This window comes from Ylistrum balloti, unplaced genomic scaffold (assembly GCF_031769215.1).
Source record: "Ylistrum balloti isolate Yb309-2 unplaced genomic scaffold, AGI_CSIRO_Ybal_v1 Utg370524, whole genome shotgun sequence".
In the NCBI taxonomy this organism is placed as follows: Eukaryota; Metazoa; Mollusca; class Bivalvia; order Pectinida; family Pectinidae; genus Ylistrum; species Ylistrum balloti.
In genome coordinates this window covers 184082-205050 of record NW_026782335.1, presented here as the reverse complement: position 1 = coordinate 205050, position 20969 = coordinate 184082, and the positions used below count along the sequence as shown (strand labels likewise).

The 20969-nt window shown below is 34.1% G+C and overlaps 1 protein-coding gene across 1 annotated transcript in view; it reads right to left on the bottom strand.

Annotated features, from left to right (window-relative positions):
• The window catches only part of LOC132555908 (uncharacterized), a 65969-nt gene that overhangs the window by 6641 nt on the left and 38359 nt on the right, over window positions 1–20969 (bottom strand). The window contains exons 29-35 of the mRNA XM_060220286.1: window positions 19373–19421; window positions 18439–18666; window positions 14750–14971; window positions 14322–14380; window positions 3180–3215; window positions 1282–1334; window positions 950–1036 (exon numbers count right to left, since the gene is read on the bottom strand). Of these exons, the coding sequence (XP_060076269.1) occupies window positions 950–1036; window positions 1282–1334; window positions 3180–3215; window positions 14322–14380; window positions 14750–14971; window positions 18439–18666; window positions 19373–19421 (734 nt within the window). The remainder of the gene's footprint in view (window positions 1–949; window positions 1037–1281; window positions 1335–3179; window positions 3216–14321; window positions 14381–14749; window positions 14972–18438; window positions 18667–19372; window positions 19422–20969) is intronic.

The window sequence follows — 20969 nt, the reverse complement described above, 5'->3', positions numbered from 1 at the left end:
TGTTTTTTATCAATTATCTAAAAAAAAAACCTAACCATTTAGTCCCTTTTACACATTTTCAACTCATAAAAGATTGGTTGTTTATAGAAAAGTAACTTTGCAATACACTGTCTTACGAGATATCATCAGCAAAATACATTTCAATGCTCAAATATTGCTTTATTTTAATGGATATTTAAACCTCCAGCTGATCACATCTAGGGCTGACTGTGAAGATGTTTTACTGACAGCATCATTTGTACCTTTGCTGTACCTAGTAGATATGTAGGTGTGTTTGCCCTCCTGTAGTTTCTAGGCAAGAGGTCGTCGTCCTTCCATTAGATTTACCTGAGCCAGGTGTTCTACCTCTACCTTGAAATAAATATCAGATGTTGTTGAACACCTTTCCAGTTTCCTGTTTTGAGTATTAGCTAATTACCTCCTACACTTACCTGGATCCAACCCCAATAAAAGTACATGTAGCATTATTATGTTTGTCTAGTTTCCCTAGCTTAGTGATGTCCTACATTTTGTACTGTATCTAGCATGCGATGTGTTCTTTTAGATGCACAAAGGTAAATCATGTATGAAATATGTGTTGTTTTAGTAAGTATAGAGTGCTTTACCAAACAATTTATGGAAAGCCATATTGAACGCGATCCTGTTCAAGATTTTTTAGTAAGAATAACGAATACTTGCACAGTATATAAAAAAAGCCGCCTAAGATTGGCTTGTCGTTAAAGAGTGGTCATAGAAAAGATTCGCAGTTTTGATAAAATTGTATCTTTCTGTTCTGTTAGCTGCTGATATAAATGTTATTCTAACAAACATGTATCACATCATTATCCAACTTCACACAAAAACATACACTGGTGTATACACACTTTTTTTGTGTGTTTCATTTGTTAAAAAGCCGAAGTAATTCCATTTTTCTTTTCAATATTGTTGTCATTCTGATGTATTGCCTTACCTCTCTATTGCCCTCTCTTGCCAGTTACCCTCAAAGTTAGTGCTGTCATTCCTGTACAGTTTGTCTTTGGTTAGTGCTGCTGGTGTTCTGTGGGTAAAACCATGTCATTTACAACACACCTATTTGTTATTAACTTTCCAATTGTAATATCCTTCACCTATTGTATATTGGAGAGAACTGGCAGCCAATTAATTAGTTTGTATGCCTTCAAGTTAACTTTCTTTACTTTATTAAAAAAAGAAGCCACATTTTTTGCAGGTTGTGCACTACTTGGTCAGAATTATAATATCAGGAATCTTATATCTCTTGAAAGCTTAAGATATTTGACTTACCCAGGCATGCCCTGATATCGGTCAAAAGCGTCATCAAACGCATTTTGAAGATCCTGTGAAGACAAAGTATACAGGAATGAATTAAACATTGACAATGATTGCTGATCTACAGCTAGAGACAATGTAATAATCAGCATTAACAACAAGTGCAAATCACTTTCCATTGATAAAAACCACATCAACAGAAAACTGCCTTTGGTGAAAGTTACCTTACCAAGTTTGGTCCTTGACCACAGTTTCGAAGGACGCCTAAACTTCCACTTAAACAACTTTTAATATCTATATGTCAAGGGTATTCACAAACAAACTTTACTGTAATTTTGATATAGAAACAATGGCTTTTGATGGAACACATAATATGATGTGCATGGTACAGCCTCTGAATCATATGAGCTAATATGTGAATATTCAATCTTTTCATGCAGTCAGCAAATAATTAGCTAAATGTGACCATACTTTAAAATGATTAACAGCCAAACAACTGTTTACAAGAAACAATAAAGCATGCTTAACTTTTGTTTTATTTCATTTTTGATTTGTCAATAAATAACTTTTCAAAGATATCACCTTGGTGTGATGAGTCATTGAGAAGAAAATTGCGAAGTATAATCAAATAAATAGGTCTTACATAAATCTTATTTATCAAACACTATGGCTTTTTTAACGGTATCTTGAACACAAAACTGCCGCAGAGAAACAATATCTTCAAACAAAATTATAAAAAGCTTTGTTCACTTTGAAATGACTCCTATAATGTCATTTCTTACAACAGATTCCTAAAATGAACAGAGAATTACATGTTGTAAAGTTCATATAAGTACATATCCCTTTTGTTGTATATTTTATTCACAATACACTATTAAAGAATTAAATAGCAGACAAAAGGAACAAAATTGTCCAAGGTTAAGATATAAACACAATGCTTATATAAAATCCTACAGAGACTGACATAAAGCTCCAAATACAAAAAAAACGCAAGCCAAAATATCACAAAACACACTTAAAACATCGGTAGAAAAGCTTAAAAATCCTTTCAAATTGTCTGTTAAAATTTGAATGGACGATTACAAGTAGACTTGAACATGAAAGTATTAGTATTCAAAACTTGATATGCACACCTGCAGAGATAAGCGGACTGGGGACGTTGTGCACTGTTACTATCTCTAATTATAACTGAAAACTTCGAAAAGTGAAATACGTCTCACAATTAATGTATATGAGAATAGCTCCGTTGGTCCCACACAAGACTTTTTTTCTGACAGCTTAATATGTTTTTGAATTTGTTTGCAAATAAACACATTCAAGATTGCAAATAATTAAAGTTTGAGGTAAAAAGGATAATTCCATTTATGAAATTGAATTTTGACCAACATATGTCGGCCTTTGGGGAAAGTGTCTAGATCCCTTGCTCTTTAAACAAGTCATCACATTCATATACACATTACAAGAAGGTGATTTATTGTGATCACTGGTTTGTCTGTTCAAGCACCTTCCTAACCAAATGCACATGACATCACAAAAATGATAAAGGTTTAGCGTTTTTACAAAGAAAAAGAAGAAATAACATAAATACTTATATAACAATTATTTCAAAGAAAAGGATGGAAAATCAGATCACAGAAAAAAAACAAAAACAAAAAAATTCAAACACTCAGTAAAAAAACAAACACTCAATATATTTATTTTTGAAGTCCATTTTACCAAATTATTAATATCTACAATATCATGCAAACATTCAACAGAAGCACAAAACATCATCCTGATTTTAGTGTGTATTACTGACATTTTTATCAGGCGAAAATACAAATACACATCCAAACAAGCAGGTAGCAGTCTATCAATCTGTTAGTCTGTTATCATCAACGTCACTGAGCGCACATTCAGCATGAAGTACTTACGTCAATGTTGTCAGGAAGTTCTAATATAAGCTCCAACTGTGAGTCGGATAGTTACAATGTAAATTTCTAGTACAAATTTCCAGTAACAACACTGCGTGATGAATGATTATGTTGTAAGTCTAGTGTAAACCTGAGAATTCCATTAGTTTGTACATTTGTAAATCCCTAGCATAGTGCTCAAATGTATACCAATGTATAACATTTGGACGTCTTGTATGTTTGGAAGTTAAGCATAAAATTTTATTGTTTGTAAGAATGTTATGTTGTTATACATTTTTTTAGATCGCAATTAAGGAAATTTGTCAGGTAAGCATAATTTTAATATGTTAAACTTCAGATAGTTTTACTACTTTGTGTACCATTCATCAGATAACCAGTTACTTTTGTAAGATAGTCACAAGGTATCCTGTCTGGAAATACTCATCATTTCTAAGTTTTCGTATCTGAGAGTTTTAAGTTATAATTGATCTACTTGTGTTTTACAGATGTAATATTATTGAAATTTGTCAAAGTTAACATAAGTCCTAGCGAATATTATATCAGTATAATTGATGTAGTTGTTATATTTCATGTCAAAAAATAAATTACCAGCACACCATGTGGAGAAATTGTGCTCCTGACTCAATATTTCAGGGTTTCTGGAGTTAAATCTGTCAAAACATTTGGATAGGAAACTGAATATATTACTTATTGTTTATCTCAGTCTTAGCCTACATGTCAAATCGTTATCACTCCAAAAAAAAAAACCAACTTAATGACATAAAAAACCAACATTACTCCTGTCACATACAGGAAAAAACATCCTGTATCCTAGTAATGTTACAGACAATGATTAAAAACTGCTGAAAGTTTGTAAAGAAGTGCATATGCATCTGTGTTTACAATGTTTACAACAAAGAATGAATATATATGTATAACTTGTAGATTTTACGTGTGTGTTATACAACAGAGTGCGGACATTAATATTTCAGTGTTGGTCAGTATATGTATATTACTTACATTAATGTCCTCTGGGATGGTTATTACAAGTTCCAGTGGTGTATTTGATAAAGACACCATTATAAAATAAGGTATGTGCTCACTAATTATGTATCCATCCAGGTTAGAAATTCCATAAAACAATTTCGGGTATCCGTCTAGTTACAGTATAATTAAGTCATCGACCAAGATCATCCTGGTCCTTTTGTCTGTCCATGTTTTCCTCCATCAATTACACACTGTATCCTTCCTATATATCAATATCTCAATAACTTATACATGGAACAAGCTGTTTGACTGTCACAAACCTAATTTATTCATCCAGCCATGATATATGGATCATTGGTGAGCAATGTTATACATGATAAAGTTAGTTTCATGATCGTTCAATAGAAGGTATGATTTATAAGTTGGCTGTACTATACAATTCTGATAGGTCAAAAGATGGCCTTGTATCAAACCTGTTGCTGTCTTTTCAATTTTCTCCGCTAGGGATAAATTGTATCATATATGTACACTTTGGTCGGTGGTAAAGTCCACAAAGAACTGCCTCGTTGTTTACCTTTCATAAATACCACCAACTCAATCAAACCAGGCCAGAATGTATTATACACCCAACATACCATTAGAAATTAAAATGTCTCTATCACAAATCAGTTTTAAATTTGACGGTCATTTCAATCCCCTGCTATACATTTAAAAACCTGAGGCATATACATTCACAAAGTCGACTGTTGGCAGTAAACATATATTTCCATCCTTCTTTATTGATCCCCGACATGTCTGTGTACCCTCCCGTCTCATAAACTTTTAGTCCAATCCAGTAGAAACAGAATCGATTTGCACTTTTAAAGTCTTCTACAAACATGAGATCACATGAGAAGGTATTAAATTTGGTTTCTGTCATAGAAATGAATACTTCTGAATTTTCAATGTTGTATACTTTCTCATTCAACAGACACACACTGGTGTCCCTGTCATGCTGATTATGTTAGACATGAGGACAAAACCAGCCACCATTTCATATTTATCTAGGTTAAGAAACACACTTCTTGTCCAGTATTTGTTCAACAAAGTGTTGTTCAGACTCTCTGTGCCTTTAGAATTAGTGGTAGAAAGTTAATACTGATATTTGTTGGTGTGTATATACATATGTCCTGGCAGTACCAAAGCTTACAAACATAATGTTTGTTGCGACATAACATTTCTATAACCAACTGTGTTGAAATACACCTTTGCTTATGAATCATACTTTAACCACTTGACAGTGGTGAAGGAATTAATAACCTCCACTAGTAATGGTAAAGAAATTACAAATGTATGTTAAGTACTACGCCTGACACAGCATAAGGTGTTTAATCTGGGGCCTAGCCTGCAGTATTCTAGTACTCTGGATTTAATAAGTTGTTACAACAGTAACTTTGCCCCACTTCATCCCACTAAATCAACTCCAGGGTACCTGTCAGAGAGATTCAAGTACATTTGAGACTGAAATCCTATTTGAGTGTCACAGCTTTATGCTTATGATGTACATCATTTAAACCGCCCTTTCACCTATAAAGTCTTGTGTTGTAACTTTACCTGGTACCACTGTGTTACCAGTCATAAGAAGATTACACATCGAAAAAGGTTTCACATGGTCTTAGTGCTTTTAAGCAGTGTTATGGATTATCACTTTACGATAACTGTATATCATTAGAACGTTAAGAAAATAAAATGTATTGGTTTTATGGCGTATTGGACATACAAACAGCCCGTACAAACGGACAAAGAACAGGATTTACAAAGTATTGAAGTGACAGTCAGAAATCTGACCATGTGTATTACCCTATATGATCAAATTGATCAACCACATTGATAATCTGTAGTCCTGGTCAAACAGAGGTACTTGTAAATATCTCGTATAGTGATTTTGTGTTCTTTTGATACCAAGGTTATAATTTGTCAATAGAACAATTACGGTAATATCAATTCACATTTATCATGTACATTGTGTATGGGTAGTTTCTTATACAATAATCAATGTGTTCAACAAAGTATAAAGGTCAACTCTTTCTCACCAAGCTTTTAATGAAACCTTGGAAAGAACATTCGATAACAACAGTCTTAACATACAAGAGTTCAAATTGACATGTAACAACTGTAGATAATATTTGAAATAAGCTTTATTCATCAACAATTGTAAAACAAATATTCTAAGTAATATTATTCTAGGCCCGAATGGAAGGATGGAAGCGTGTTAGGGGTCCCACTGTGGAAGGGTCTACAGTATGATAGAATTCATATATAGGTGATAGGTGAGCATGTTACAGTATTGTAACATTTCATGATAAGAAAAAAACATCTTTTCAACAGCATACAATATCAATTAAATATAATGACAATTTAAATCTTATCCTAAACACATTGTTATGGTAACACACTGCCAAATCATGACAAATTGTCTTCAAGGTATGGTAAAAAAGCATAACGTTACATTAACCTTGTTTTTTTAGAATTAATATGTTGAAATTCTTTTAACAGCATATTCAATATCCAAAATTTACTGACTTATTGAACTATATTCTAATTTTTGGATTACTTCAATTTTCATTCCTGTCACTTTGGTCCCTTTCTAGTCACAACATGCATTAGTCCCTAATGTCCCTGATTACTCTTTGACAGACAGAACACCTGTGTAATGCTTGATTTTTTTTTTTTAAATGCTAAATACACATCATCTATGTGAAGTTCATAAAAGTTCAAATGCAAAGGTCAGAGTTCAAGTGAATGAGAAAAGGAAACATATCAATGGGAAACCATTTGCTGCACTACATGTGACAGCTGTTACTATCTAAATCCAATTTGCCAATTATCATCAAAAATGTGTCAAAAATGACTTGTTTCCACAGGCCCTGAAATCCTTCAGTGAGAAACCACATGCTTACTACACTGACAAAATTGTTTTTTACTTACCCATTCTAAAAGTTTCAATATATCTCTCAAAAGTGAAGGAGAGTTCACTTTAAGTTAATTTGAGAATTTTTTTTATCAAAATTGGCAAAACACTTATGCTGGTCAGGTACAATTATAGTCATACACACTACTATAGAGCAGATCAAAGACTACAAAGAAATTACTAATTCTGATAGATAGTCCAACACCAAGAACCTTTCTTAACTCAATGGCAATACTCCTGGAACAAACTGTGTCCTCCTTCAAATTTAGATCAGTCATATCATGTACTTTGACAAGCCTATAAGGACATACCTTGTATTTTTGACAAGCCTATAAGGACATACCTTGGTTTTTTTTGACAAGCCTATAAGGACATACTTTGTATTTTTGACAGGCCTATAAGGACATACCTTATATTTTTGACAAGCCTATAAGGACATACTTTGTTACCCTGTACCATTTGACACAGACTCTTTTACATTACCTCATATATCTTGTATCATTAACAACAAAGACTGTTTACTACGCGAATCAAATCCTCTCTCTCTCTTACCAAACTACAGTGTTAACATGTCATTAATGAAGACTAACACATGCAACAATCATTAAAATACCATTAATTTAGTATTGAACTGAACTCATTAAAACACCCTATCAAAACTTGTTTGTAATTTCTTAATGGTCATCTGTACATCCATATAAAAAGCCATTAATAAGATAATATACTGACATTTGATACAAATTAAATCATTCAGTTCAGTATTTAAAAATCAGAAACTGACATTAAATTAACGGTAATGGACATTATTACTCATGTTGCAGTTTTCATTAATGGCCAAAGTTTTTTTTTATTTTGAATTTGAATAGTAATGAGCATCCTCTCTTGATTTTTTTTTCAGGTCTACCTTAACTGCCATTAACCTCAATAATATTACATTAATGCTCATTACAGCTGTTGTATTCCTGATCAAATTAATCTACATAACAAAATCAGATTTAACTGCCATTAAATATATTTAATGGCCATCATCATCATCATCATCATCATCATCATCATCATCATCATCATCATCATCTCATCATCATCATCATCATCATCATCATCATCATCATCATCATCATCATCATCATCTCAAAATTAACTTTAATGGTCTTCTGAATGAATTGGTAAACAATTAAAAAATTAAATATGTTATGTAATGGCCATTAATTTGTTTAGTTTGACATCCACTATAACAAATTGCCAAGTACCTAACAGTAAAGAGCTGTGACATAAGTAGTCAACATCTAGATGTTGACCGGTAAGCATTGTTCTCGGACAAACATCTGGAATTTCAGATTTGTGTTAATTGTCATAACATCAGTTTCGTGTTATTCAACCCTACATTTATATTTGTGTACCATACTTTATCCCACATTGGTGAAATTATCCAATGATACTTCCTGATATTACATCTAGTCACACATGTAGTCACTGGAATTTCCTTGATTTATGAGGCGTTTCTTCATATTTTATCTAGCCCCAAGTACATGTAGTAATGTTTGTCTTCAATTCTAAGCTAGTCATACCCACAATAACTTCCTGATTTCTAATCCAATCACATGCACATTCTTGGTTCTTATGTAGTCTTATGTAGGTCCACAATTCTAATCTAATCACAGAAAAGTTCAAAGTTTTTATCATCACAGGAATGCTGTTTATCCTTATCTAGAACAGGAACTTTTCCAATTCTTTTCTACTCACAGGAAAGTTCTCACCTTCTAAGTAGTAAATGGCAAATTTTTAATTCTTTTTGACTAACAAAAATGTCCTTGATTCTTATCTACTCACAGGAACGTCATCACTTCTTATCTAGTGACAGCAATGTTCTTCACTCACTCAGATTGTCCATAATTCTGACCTACTTTTTGGAATACTTATAATTCTGACCTACTTTTTGGAATACTTATAATTCTGACCTACTTTTTGGAATACTTATAATTCTTACCTACTTTTTGGAATACTTATAATTCTGACCTACTTTTTGGAATACTTATAATTCTGACCTACTTTTTGGAATACTTTTAATTCTGACCTACTTTTTGGAATACTTATAATTCTGACCTACTTTTTGGAATACTTATAATTCTGACCTACTTTTTGGAATACTTATAATTCTGACCTACTTTTTGGAATACTTATAATTCTGACCTACTTTTTGGAATACTTATAATTCTGACCTACTTTTTGGAATACTTATAATTCTGACCTACTTTTTGGAATACTTATAATTCTGACCTACTTTTTGGAATACTTATAATTCTGACCTACCTTTTGGAATACTTATAATTCTGACCTACTTTTTGGAATACTTATAATTCTTACCTGCTCACAGTTTTCTTTTATTCTTATCTAGTCACAGAAAAGTTTTCAATTCTTATCTTATCACACTTATCACAGGAAACATTCCTGACTTACTGACAGGAATGTCCTCAATTCTTATATGGTAACAGGAACTTTAGGAATGTCCTCAATTCTTATATGGTAACAGGAACTTTAGGAATGTCCTCAATTCTTATATGGTAACAGGAACTTTCTTTATTCTGATCTATCTACAAGAATGATCTTAATTTTGAACTACTGAAAGGAATCTTTTCAATTATGATTTAATCACAGAAACATCCTCAATTCTTATCTAGGACCAGGAATGTTTACAACTCTTATCGACTCACAAAAACATCCTCAATTCTTATCTAGGACCAGGAATGTTTACAACTCTTATCGACTCACAGAAACATCCTCAATTCTTATCTAGGACCAGGAATGTTTACAAACTCTTATCGACTCACAGAAACATCCTCAATTCTTATCTAGGACCAGGAATGTTTATAACACTTATTGACTCAAAGGACTGCTCTCAATTCTTATCTAGGACCAGGAATGTTTACAACTCTTATTGACTCAAAGGACTGCTCTCAATTCTTATCTAGGACCAGGAATAATTACAACTCTTATTGACTCAAAGGACTGCTCTCAATTCTTATCTAGGACCAGGAATGTTTATAACACTTATTGACTCAAAGGACTGCTCTCAATTCTTATCTAGGACCAGGAATGTTTACAACTCTTATTGACTCAAAGGACTGCTCTCAATTCTTATCTAGGACCAGGAATGTTTACAAACTCTTATCGACTCAAAGGACTGCTCTCAATTCTTATCTAGGACCAGGAATGTTTACAAACTCTTATCGACTCAAAGGACTGCTCTCAATTCTTATCTAGGACCAGGAATAATTACAACTCTTATTGACTCAAAGGACTGCTCTCAATTCTTATCTAGGACCAGGAATAATTACAACTCTTATTGACTCAAAGGACTGCTCTCAATTCTTATCTAGGACCAGGAATGTTTACAAACTCTTATCGACTCAAAGGACTGCTCTCAATTCTTATCTAGGACCACGAATAATTACAACTCTTATTGACTCAAAGGACTGCTCTCAATTCTTATCTAGGACCAGAAATAATTACAACTCTTATTGACTCAAAAGACTGCTCTCAATTCTTATCTAGGACCAGGAATGTTTACAACTCTTATTGACTCAAAGGACTGCTCTCAATTCTTATCTAGGACCAGGAATAATTACAACTCTTATTGACTCAAAGGACTGCTCTCAATTCTTATCTAGGACCAGGAATGTTTACAAACTCTTATCGACTCAAAGGACTGCTCTCAATTCTTATCTAGGACCAGGAATAATTACAACTCTTATTGACTCAAAGGACTGCTCTCAATTCTTATCTAGGACCAGGAATAATTACAACTCTTATTGACTCAAAGGACTGCTCTCAATTCTTATCTAGGACCAGGAATGTTTACAACTCTTATTGACTCAAAGGACTGCTCTCAATTCTTATCTAGGACCAGGAATAATTACAACTCTTATTGACTCAAAGGACTGCTCTCAATTCTTATCTAGGACCAGGAATAATTACAACTCTTATTGACTCAAAGGACTGCTCTCAATTCTTATCTAGGACCAGGAATAATTACAACTCTTATTGACTCAAAGGACTGCTCTCAATTCTTATCTAGGACCAGGAATGTTTACAAACTCTTATCGACTCAAAGGACTGCTCTCAATTCTTATCTAGGACCAGGAATAATTACAACTCTTATTGACTCAAAGGACTGCTCTCAATTCTTATCTAGGACCAGGAATAATTACAACTCTTATTGACTCAAAGGACTGCTCTCAATTCTTATCTAGGACCAGGAATGTTTACAAACTCTTATCGACTCAAAGGACTGCTCTCAATTCTTATCTAGGACCAGGAATAATTACAACTCTTATTGACTCAAAGGACTGCTCTCAATTCTTATCTAGGACCAGGAATAATTACAACTCTTATTGACTCAAAAGACTGCTCTCAATTCTTATCTAGGACCAGGAATGTTTACAACTCTTATTGACTCAAAGGACTGCTCTCAATTCTTATCTTTGACCAGGAATGTTTACAAACTCTTATCGACTCAAAGGACTGCTCTCAATTCTTATCTAGGACCAGGAATAATTACAACTCTTATTGACTCAAAGGACTGCTCTCAATTCTTATCTAGGACCAGGAATGTTTACAACTCTTATTGACTCAAAGGACTGCTCTCAATTCTTATCTAGGACCAGGAATAATTACAACTCTTATTGACTCAAAGGACTGCTCTCAATTCTTATCTAGGACCAGGAATAATTACAACTCTTATTGACTCAAAGGACTGCTCTCAATTCTTATCTAGGACCAGGAATAATTACAACTCTTATTGACTCAAAGGACTGCTCTCAATTCTTATCTAGGACCAGGAATGTTTACAAACTCTTATCGACTCAAAGGACTGCTCTCAATTCTTATCTAGGACCAGGAATAATTACAACTCTTATTGACTCAAAGGACTGCTCTCAATTCTTATCTAGGACCAGGAATAATTACAACTCTTATTGACTCAAAGGACTGCTCTCAATTCTTATCTAGGACCAGGAATGTTTACAAACTCTTATTGACTCAAAGGACTGCTCTCAATTCTTATCTAGGACCAGGAATAATTACAACTCTTATTGACTCAAAGGACTGCTCTCAATTCTTATCTAGGACCAGGAATAATTACAACTCTTATTGACTCAAAAGACTGCTCTCAATTCTTATCTAGGACCAGGAATGTTTACAACTCTTATTGACTCAAAGGACTGCTCTCAATTCTTATCTTTGACCAGGAATGTTTACAAACTCTTATCGACTCAAAGGACTGCTCTCAATTCTTATCTAGGACCAGGAATAATTACAACTCTTATTGACTCAAAGGACTGCTCTCAATTCTTATCTAGGACCAGGAATGTTTACAACTCTTATTGACTCAAAGGACTGCTCTCAATTCTTATCTAGGACCAGGAATAATTACAACTCTTATTGACTCAAAGGACTGCTCTCAATTCTTATCTAGGACCAGGAATAATTACAACTCTTATTGACTCAAAGGACTGCTCTCAATTCTTATCTAGGACCAGGAATAATTACAACTCTTATTGACTCAAAGGACTGCTCTCAATTCTTATCTAGGACCAGGAATGTTTACAAACTCTTATCGACTCAAAGGACTGCTCTCAATTCTTATCTAGGACCAGGAATAATTACAACTCTTATTGACTCAAAGGACTGCTCTCAATTCTTATCTAGGACCAGGAATAATTACAACTCTTATTGACTCAAAGGACTGCTCTCAATTCTTATCTAGGACCAGGAATGTTTACAAACTCTTATCGACTCAAAGGACTGCTCTCAATTCTTATCTAGGACCAGGAATAATTACAACTCTTATTGACTCAAAGGACTGCTCTCAATTCTTATCTAGGACCAGGAATAATTACAACTCTTATTGACTCAAAAGACTGCTCTCAATTCTTATCTAGGACCAGGAATGTTTACAACTCTTATTGACTCAAAGGACTGCTCTCAATTCTTATCTTTGACCAGGAATGTTTACAAACTCTTATCGACTCAAAGGACTGCTCTCAATTCTTATCTAGGACCAGGAATAATTACAACTCTTATTGACTCAAAGGACTGCTCTCAATTCTTATCTAGGACCAGGAATAATTACAACTCTTATTGACTCAAAGGACTGCTCTCAATTCTTATCTAGGACCAGGAATGTTTACAACTCTTATTGACTCAAAGGACTGCTCTCAATTCTTATCTAGGACCAGGAATGTTTACAACTCTTATTGACTCAAAGGACTGCTCTCAATTCTTATCTAGGACCAGGAATAATTACAACTCTTATTGACTCAAAGGACTGCTCTCAATTCTTATCTAGGACCAGGAATGTTTACAACTCTTATTGACTCAAAGGACTGCTCTCAATTCTTATCTAGGACCAGGAATGTTTACAACTCTTATTGACTCAAAGGACTGCTCTCAATTCTTATCTAGGACCAGGAATAATTACAACTCTTATTGACTCAAAGGACTGCTCTCAATTCTTATCTAGGACCAGGAATAATTACAACTCTTATTGACTCAAAGGACTGCTCTCAATTCTTATCTAGGACCAGGAATGTTTACAAACTCTTATCGACTCAAAGGACTGCTCTCAATTCTTATCTAGGACCAGGAATAATTACAACTCTTATTGACTCAAAGGACTGCTCTCAATTCTTATCTAGGACCAGGAATAATTACAACTCTTATTGACTCAAAGGACTGCTCTCAATTCTTATCTAGGACCAGGAATGTTTACAAACTCTTATTGACTCAAAGGACTGCTCTCAATTCTTATCTAGGACCAGGAATAATAACAACTCTTATTGACTCAAAGGACTGCTCTCAATTCTTGTCTTTGACCAGGAACGTTTACAACTCTTATTGACTCAAAGGAATGCTCTCAATTCTTATCTTGTCAAAGGAATGTCATTCTCATCTTGTCACATAATGATCATTAATAATAACTTTTTTACAAGTGCTTCCCCAATTCTTACATAGTCTAAAGTATGGCCTCGCCTTTGATCTGGTTTACAAATGTACCTCCTTTTGACATGTATTCTGTTAATGTTTTCCTGAATATAAGTTGTCATTGACGGTATCTGTAGGAATTCACAGAACTTGTACTTTTTGTGTTTTATTGGTTGTAGTTGTGTATCTAACATGAAAAGGTATGATAATATGAATACATCATTAAAATATAGAAGCAGACTTACATTAGCATGGAAATGTACTTGTGCAGTTTGGGGCCGTACTCGGTCAGGGTCTTTTTTGGCTGTAAAGAAAAATTAACAAATATGAACCATCTGACTGTGAACTAACATTACCAATTAAATCTGAAAAGACTGTTACACTGATGAATACCAGCAGTGTTAGATGTTAATTTTCTTGTTTAAAGCACCATTCACATGCAAAAAAATATATTGTATCCTGAATTTATTTTCCAAACTCTACAAAACAATATGGAAGTAGAAACAATATCACGGTCCAATCTCAGGAAACTGTTTTGAAGTGAACTTGATCTCTCATCATTGTATTAGTTATCAAAATAGCATTCAGTGAAACATCCTCGAAATTAACAACATTCAAACCAATACTACAGAAGCGCTTTAAGCTTAGGCCTTGGTAACGGTGGTACACGTACCTTCTGGTGTATCTCTGCGTGTGACAGAGGAGTAGGGGCGAATTATCTTTTTCTCTTCCAACATGAGAACACCTCCATCTTTGACAGATCTCTTAGATCTGCTCATCCTTCTGACAGCCCCATGGTAGACCTCTATCTCCTCCTCCTCAGGATCAGAGTCCAGGGCCTTCATGTATTTTTCAATGTCCTCCTCTGTTATTTCTGGCATTGGCGATTCTTGTACTGCAGGGACAGAAACAAAATTTTTAAAATTTATCTCATTTTTTCAATACATACAAATATACTGGGATAGAAATATTTGTTATCCTACCTCTTCTCATTATTTTCATACAAATATATTGGGACACAAACAATTGTGATCTCATCTGCAAAGATGTTGTAAATATCATTTATATCACTGTCATCATTAATTTTACTTGAAATAAATGATTCAGGAAATTTGATGCACAAAATCAATATTAAACCATTATGAAATTCTCTAGTTCTCTAAAACAGTTATCTTAATATTGAAATTTCCAAAATTATAAGCCCAGTGTGATTTTTTTTCTCACACTTCAATGCCTTGATGTTTCTCATCTGAATTCTATATGAAAGATCAATATATTCTGAGGTGTAAACAATCAAAGATCCAAAATTCACAATTCATATCAAAGGCATATATCATTACACATATATGAGCTTATCTGGATTTAACCCGCAAGCTATACAAAGGGGAATAACTCATTTACTGTTTCTGAACAGCATAATAACTATTTTAGGGAAAAAGAGAGATTGCACATTTTAAAGTTATTACAAAGTTTATTTTTATGGTGCCCTTGCACATAAAAAGTCAGCTTATACTATATCTGAAAGAAATAAGTTGATCATCGGAACATCTGTAATACAATAAACAAATATACAAGGAAGGTACATGAATCTATCTGACTGTATTTAAAAGCAACACAACATTGTATATTTTTCTCTGCAATAAATAAATACAAGGAAGTGAATTCATAAAATTAGTACTTTTGAAGATTTTCTGAAATATCAAGCATGTACAATGATTAGAATACTTTTCAAACAAAGCCCACACTGAAACCACATAGCTTATGTCACAGGTAAAAAAATGGTTATTTACATTCAAAGTTTAAATAGCTCAAAATCATAAATAAAATTTAAATATGTACAGACAAGGAAATTTTTCAAAAAATCTTGAAATATATGTTGATTGTATCAAGCCTGTTATTTTCTGATGAAGATTTAAATCCACCAGAGTATATGCTCATTTGGGAAACAAAGTTGATCATTTCTATTTATGAATTAAATAAATCAGTGCTGGTCATTTAGCTAAAGTATTCAACCTTATCATAATATAATTCTGACTTCTCTTGACACTTATCGTTTTTAACGTATCTACTCTCTGTTTGAGAAATCTTAAAATCATCTGCTGTGAAAAAATAATACATTATATTTTGTTATGTTGTACCAACAATTATTGTCCAAATGTAATGGGTGACAGCAGAAAGTAATAATAATGGGTGATGTCAGAAACGAGTAATAATTGGTGAGAACACAAATGAATAAGATATTTTGGTGAATTACATTCACACCACCCCCTCCCCCATCCCCCACCCCCCCACCCCCCCCCCCCCCCCCCCCCCCCCCCTGGACAAGTTTTTTATTTGATGCAGGTCAAAGATCAAATTATAGATCAAAATGACATACTTCTGATACATAAGATGTGCCTTACTGTGGTAAACCCATATCCCAGGTATAAAATTGCCATTATTACTTGTGCAGAAGACAGGGCACAAACTAATGATAGTTGGTGAGAACACAAGCTAATGATAATTGGTGAGGACACAAACTAATGAGAATTGGTGTGAACACAAACTAATGATAATTGGTGAGAACACAAACTAATGATAATTGGTGAGGACACAAACTAATGATAATTGGTGAGAACACAAACTAATGAGAATTGGTGAGAACACAAACTAATGAGAATTGGTGAGGACACAAACTAATGAGAATTGGTGAGGACACAAACCAATGATAATTGGTGAGGACACAAACTAATGATAATTGGTGAGAACACAAACTAATGAGAATTGGTGAGAACACAAACTAATGATAATTGGTGAGAACACAAACTAATGAGAATTGGTGAGGACAAACTAATGATAATTGGTGAGAACACAAACTGATGATAATTGGTGAGAACACAAACTGATGATAATTGGTGAGAACACAAACTGATGATAATTGGTGAGAACACAAACTGATGATAATTGGTGAGAACACAAACTAATGAGAATTGGTGAGGACACAAACTAATGAGAATTGGTGAGGACACAAACTAATGATAATTGGTGAGGACACAAACTAATGATAATTGGTGAGAACACAAACTGATGATAATTGGTGAGAACACAAACTAATGATAATTGGTGAGAACACAAACTAATGAGAATTGGTGAGAACACAAACTAATGATAATTGGTGAGGACACAAACTAATGATAATTGGTGAGAACACAAACTAATGAGAATTGGTGAGAACACAAACTAATGAGAATTGGTGAGGACACAAAAACTAATAATGAGAATTGGTGAGAACACAAACTAATGATAATTGGTGAGAACACAAACTAATGAGAATTGGTGAGGACAAACAAAAACTGATGATAATTGGTGAGAACACAAACTGATGATAATTGGTGAGAACACAAACTGATGATAATTGGTGAGAACACAAACTGATGATAATTGGTGAGAACACAAACTGATGATAATTGGTGAGAACACAAACTGATGATAATTGGTGAGAACACAAACTAATGAGAATTGGTGAGAACACAAACTGATGATAATTGGTGAGAACACAAACTGATGATAATTGGTGAGAACACAAACTAATGAGAATTGGTGAGAACACAAACTAATGAGAATTGGTGAGAACACAAACTAATGAGAATTGGTGAGAACACAAACTAATGAGAATTGGTGAGAACACAAACTAATGAGAATTGGTGAGAACACAAACTAATGAGAATTGGTGAGGACACAAACTAATGATAATTGGTGAGAACACAAACTAATGAGAATTGGTGAGAACACAAACTAATGAGAATTGGTGAGGACACAAACTAATGAGAATTGGTGAGGACACAAACTAATGATAATTGGTGAGGACACAAACTAATGATAATTGGTGAGGACACAAACTAATGATAATTGGTGAGAACACAAACTAATGAGAATTGGTGAGGACACAAACTAATGATAATTGGTGAGGACACAAACTAATGAGAATTGGTGAGGACACAAACTAATGAGAATTGGTGAGAACACAAACTAATGATAATTGGTGAGGACACAAACTAATGATAATTGTTGATAGCACAAACCAATAATAAATGATTTACTGCAGAAAATGATAAAATGGGTAAAAGCAGATTATATTGGATTATATAATATAATATATATATTATATAATAATAGGTTATATCAGAAGCTTAAGCAAATAATATGTAAAGAAAGACAGAGCTATCTGATTAGGATATAATGTTACAGGTCAGGGTATAATGTTAGTACAGCTCAGGGTATACAGAATTTAACACAGTACATGAGTACATATCAGCTACTGTAAGGTTACAGGTGTTAGGTTTTAGGAGGGTAAGCATTCAACCAAGACAAGGTAAGAATTACGTGTGTGAGGATCTTGTGGTGCATCATTTTCCCGCGGCAGGATAATTTTGATTGGCTTGGAGCTTGATTTGCGCTGTTCGGATAACCTTTTGAGGGTGCCCTGTGGAGCGGGCGCCACAGACTTGGGCATGACCTCGCTCCTTTCCCATCGTCGCTGCACAGCCGTCTCTACATCAGGTGAGAGGTTCTCTTGGTCTCTCTCTTCCTCTGCTGATTTTTGTTGAAGTCCTACATATCAGTGATTACTATTATAGGGACCAATAGAGAGTGATTTTGCATCACCTTCATACATATGTACATGTTGCAGTACAGGGAACTGACATTCAACAAAGTGAGGTGATACAGAAATACAGCTAAATCACACATCCAACATGCAAGTGAGATTGATAAAATGACTTTTGTCTGAGGACATGACATGCATTGAAAAAATCCCCTTGTATAGAGATTATGACACAGTGACTATTGCTATGCTTGGATACATACACTACTGTCAGTCTTAGAGGCTATTTCATGCAGTGACGTCTATTGTTTATGATAACCTGAGTCAATTTCATGCTCTGCTATCAAATGTTTTTGTCATACTCTGTTATATAATCCTTGTAAATAAAATTAATGTCAAAGCATTGCTTTAAGCCTATTTTATATGGTTATCAACATCCACTGTACTTGTGAAACATTCCTAAGTGTGGCCTGCTTTAAGCCTATTTTATATGGTTATCAACATCCACTGTACGTGTGAAACATTCCTAAGTGTGGCCTGATCTGATACACATATCATTTTAGACTAACCTAAGAGGACATGGCTGTACTTGTACCTCATCATAGAATTGTACTAATAAACAAAACACATTCTGATGTCCTGATACCTTTCTTTCTATTATGATCACGGGTCATGTGAATACTTCATGAGGATCAAGTGATACAAAAATAATACCTTTATTATCTGGCTTTTCTACATCTTTAGTAGGTGATGGAGGCTTCGGCTGAAACACCAGAATAAATTAACTATTAATATGATGTGTGATATGTCAACAACAACATAGACGTATCTTAATCTCAGGAATTACACCTTACTATGTGTCTTTTCATTCTTTAATATGGTATCGTATGGTAATTCTTTTGATAATATGCAAAATGCACCTAAAAAATCACAATAGATATGTTGTTAGTGGCTTTTAAGTATCCATGCATTGTAAAACATGACATAGAAAATCTGTAAATTCTCAAAATTAACTCAAATTGGATATTTTTACCCCAAATATATTACTCTTCCCAAGGAGAGAAAGGACAAGAGGCCCATAGGGTATGTATTGCTCACCAAGTTTTGCTTGGCTGAAATTGCTTCAACAAAACTAAAAGATAAGAAATTTTTAATATCCAAGTAAACAACACATGACATATCTATTTTCCCATTGTGCCACATTGTGTCATAAGCAAAGCCATCATGCTTTAAAACAAATTGACACAGAATCCTCACATTCCTACAGGAGGAGTAGAATTTAAAGAATGTGCTTTATTTCCCCTATATGGACTTGCCCCTCTTGGCCCCAGGGGGCCAAGACTTATCATTCATACAGAATTGATTCCCAATCGCATAAGAATGCTTCTGACTAAATTTTTACAAAATCCAATCATTCCTACAGGAGGAGTAGGATTTTAAAGAATTTGCTCTATTTTCCCTATTGGGTCCTGCCCAGTTGGCCCTAAGGGGCTGAGACCCACCATGCCCATTGATACAAAATTTTCTCCCCTTCCCCAAAGGATGCTTCTGACCAACTTTGGTAAAAATCTACTCTTTCATAACCAGTAGCAATCTGTAGAAAAATGAAAACAGATGATGGATGGACAACAGAGGATCACAGTATGGCATAAACTCACTGGTCCTTCAGACCAGGTGAAAACAGATATTTTACATTTCTTATTTCAATATAACAATAACTAAATCTGAAGTAAACAGAACAAGCCATGAAGACTTCATAGTTATTTCAACCAGAACCACACCAAAAACAAGACATATTTATGAAACACTATGACCCTGGTTCTCAACAAAATTCTGAAGTGGGACATTAAAACTTTGTGGTCTGAGGCATGTGCTAATTGCATGACACTTTGTGTCTTCGTGTCATTTCTTTATGTCTTGTCACAAGGAACACACATGGCAAATACGAAATCCTACCTCTTACAGTGCAATAGTTATGGGCAATATAAAAGTTGACAACAGGCAAACAAACAGACAGACAATTAAACAGCACAAAAACAATATGCCCACGATCTTTTGATCAAGGGGAATGAAACCCAATACATTCATGTAAACTATCTGAAGGGTCCATACTACAATATATCTTTATTCAAGGCTTGATTGAAACAGGTTTATACTAAATCAGAACCTGGGCTACATGTAAATGCAAAACTTCCAGCTTCTCAGCATCCTCTATATCAGAGCTATTGGACAGTAAAATTAAGAAGATATTTAGTAAATAATATATGTTCCAAGGGGTGTCCACTATGTGATGTAACTGTCAATTATGTTT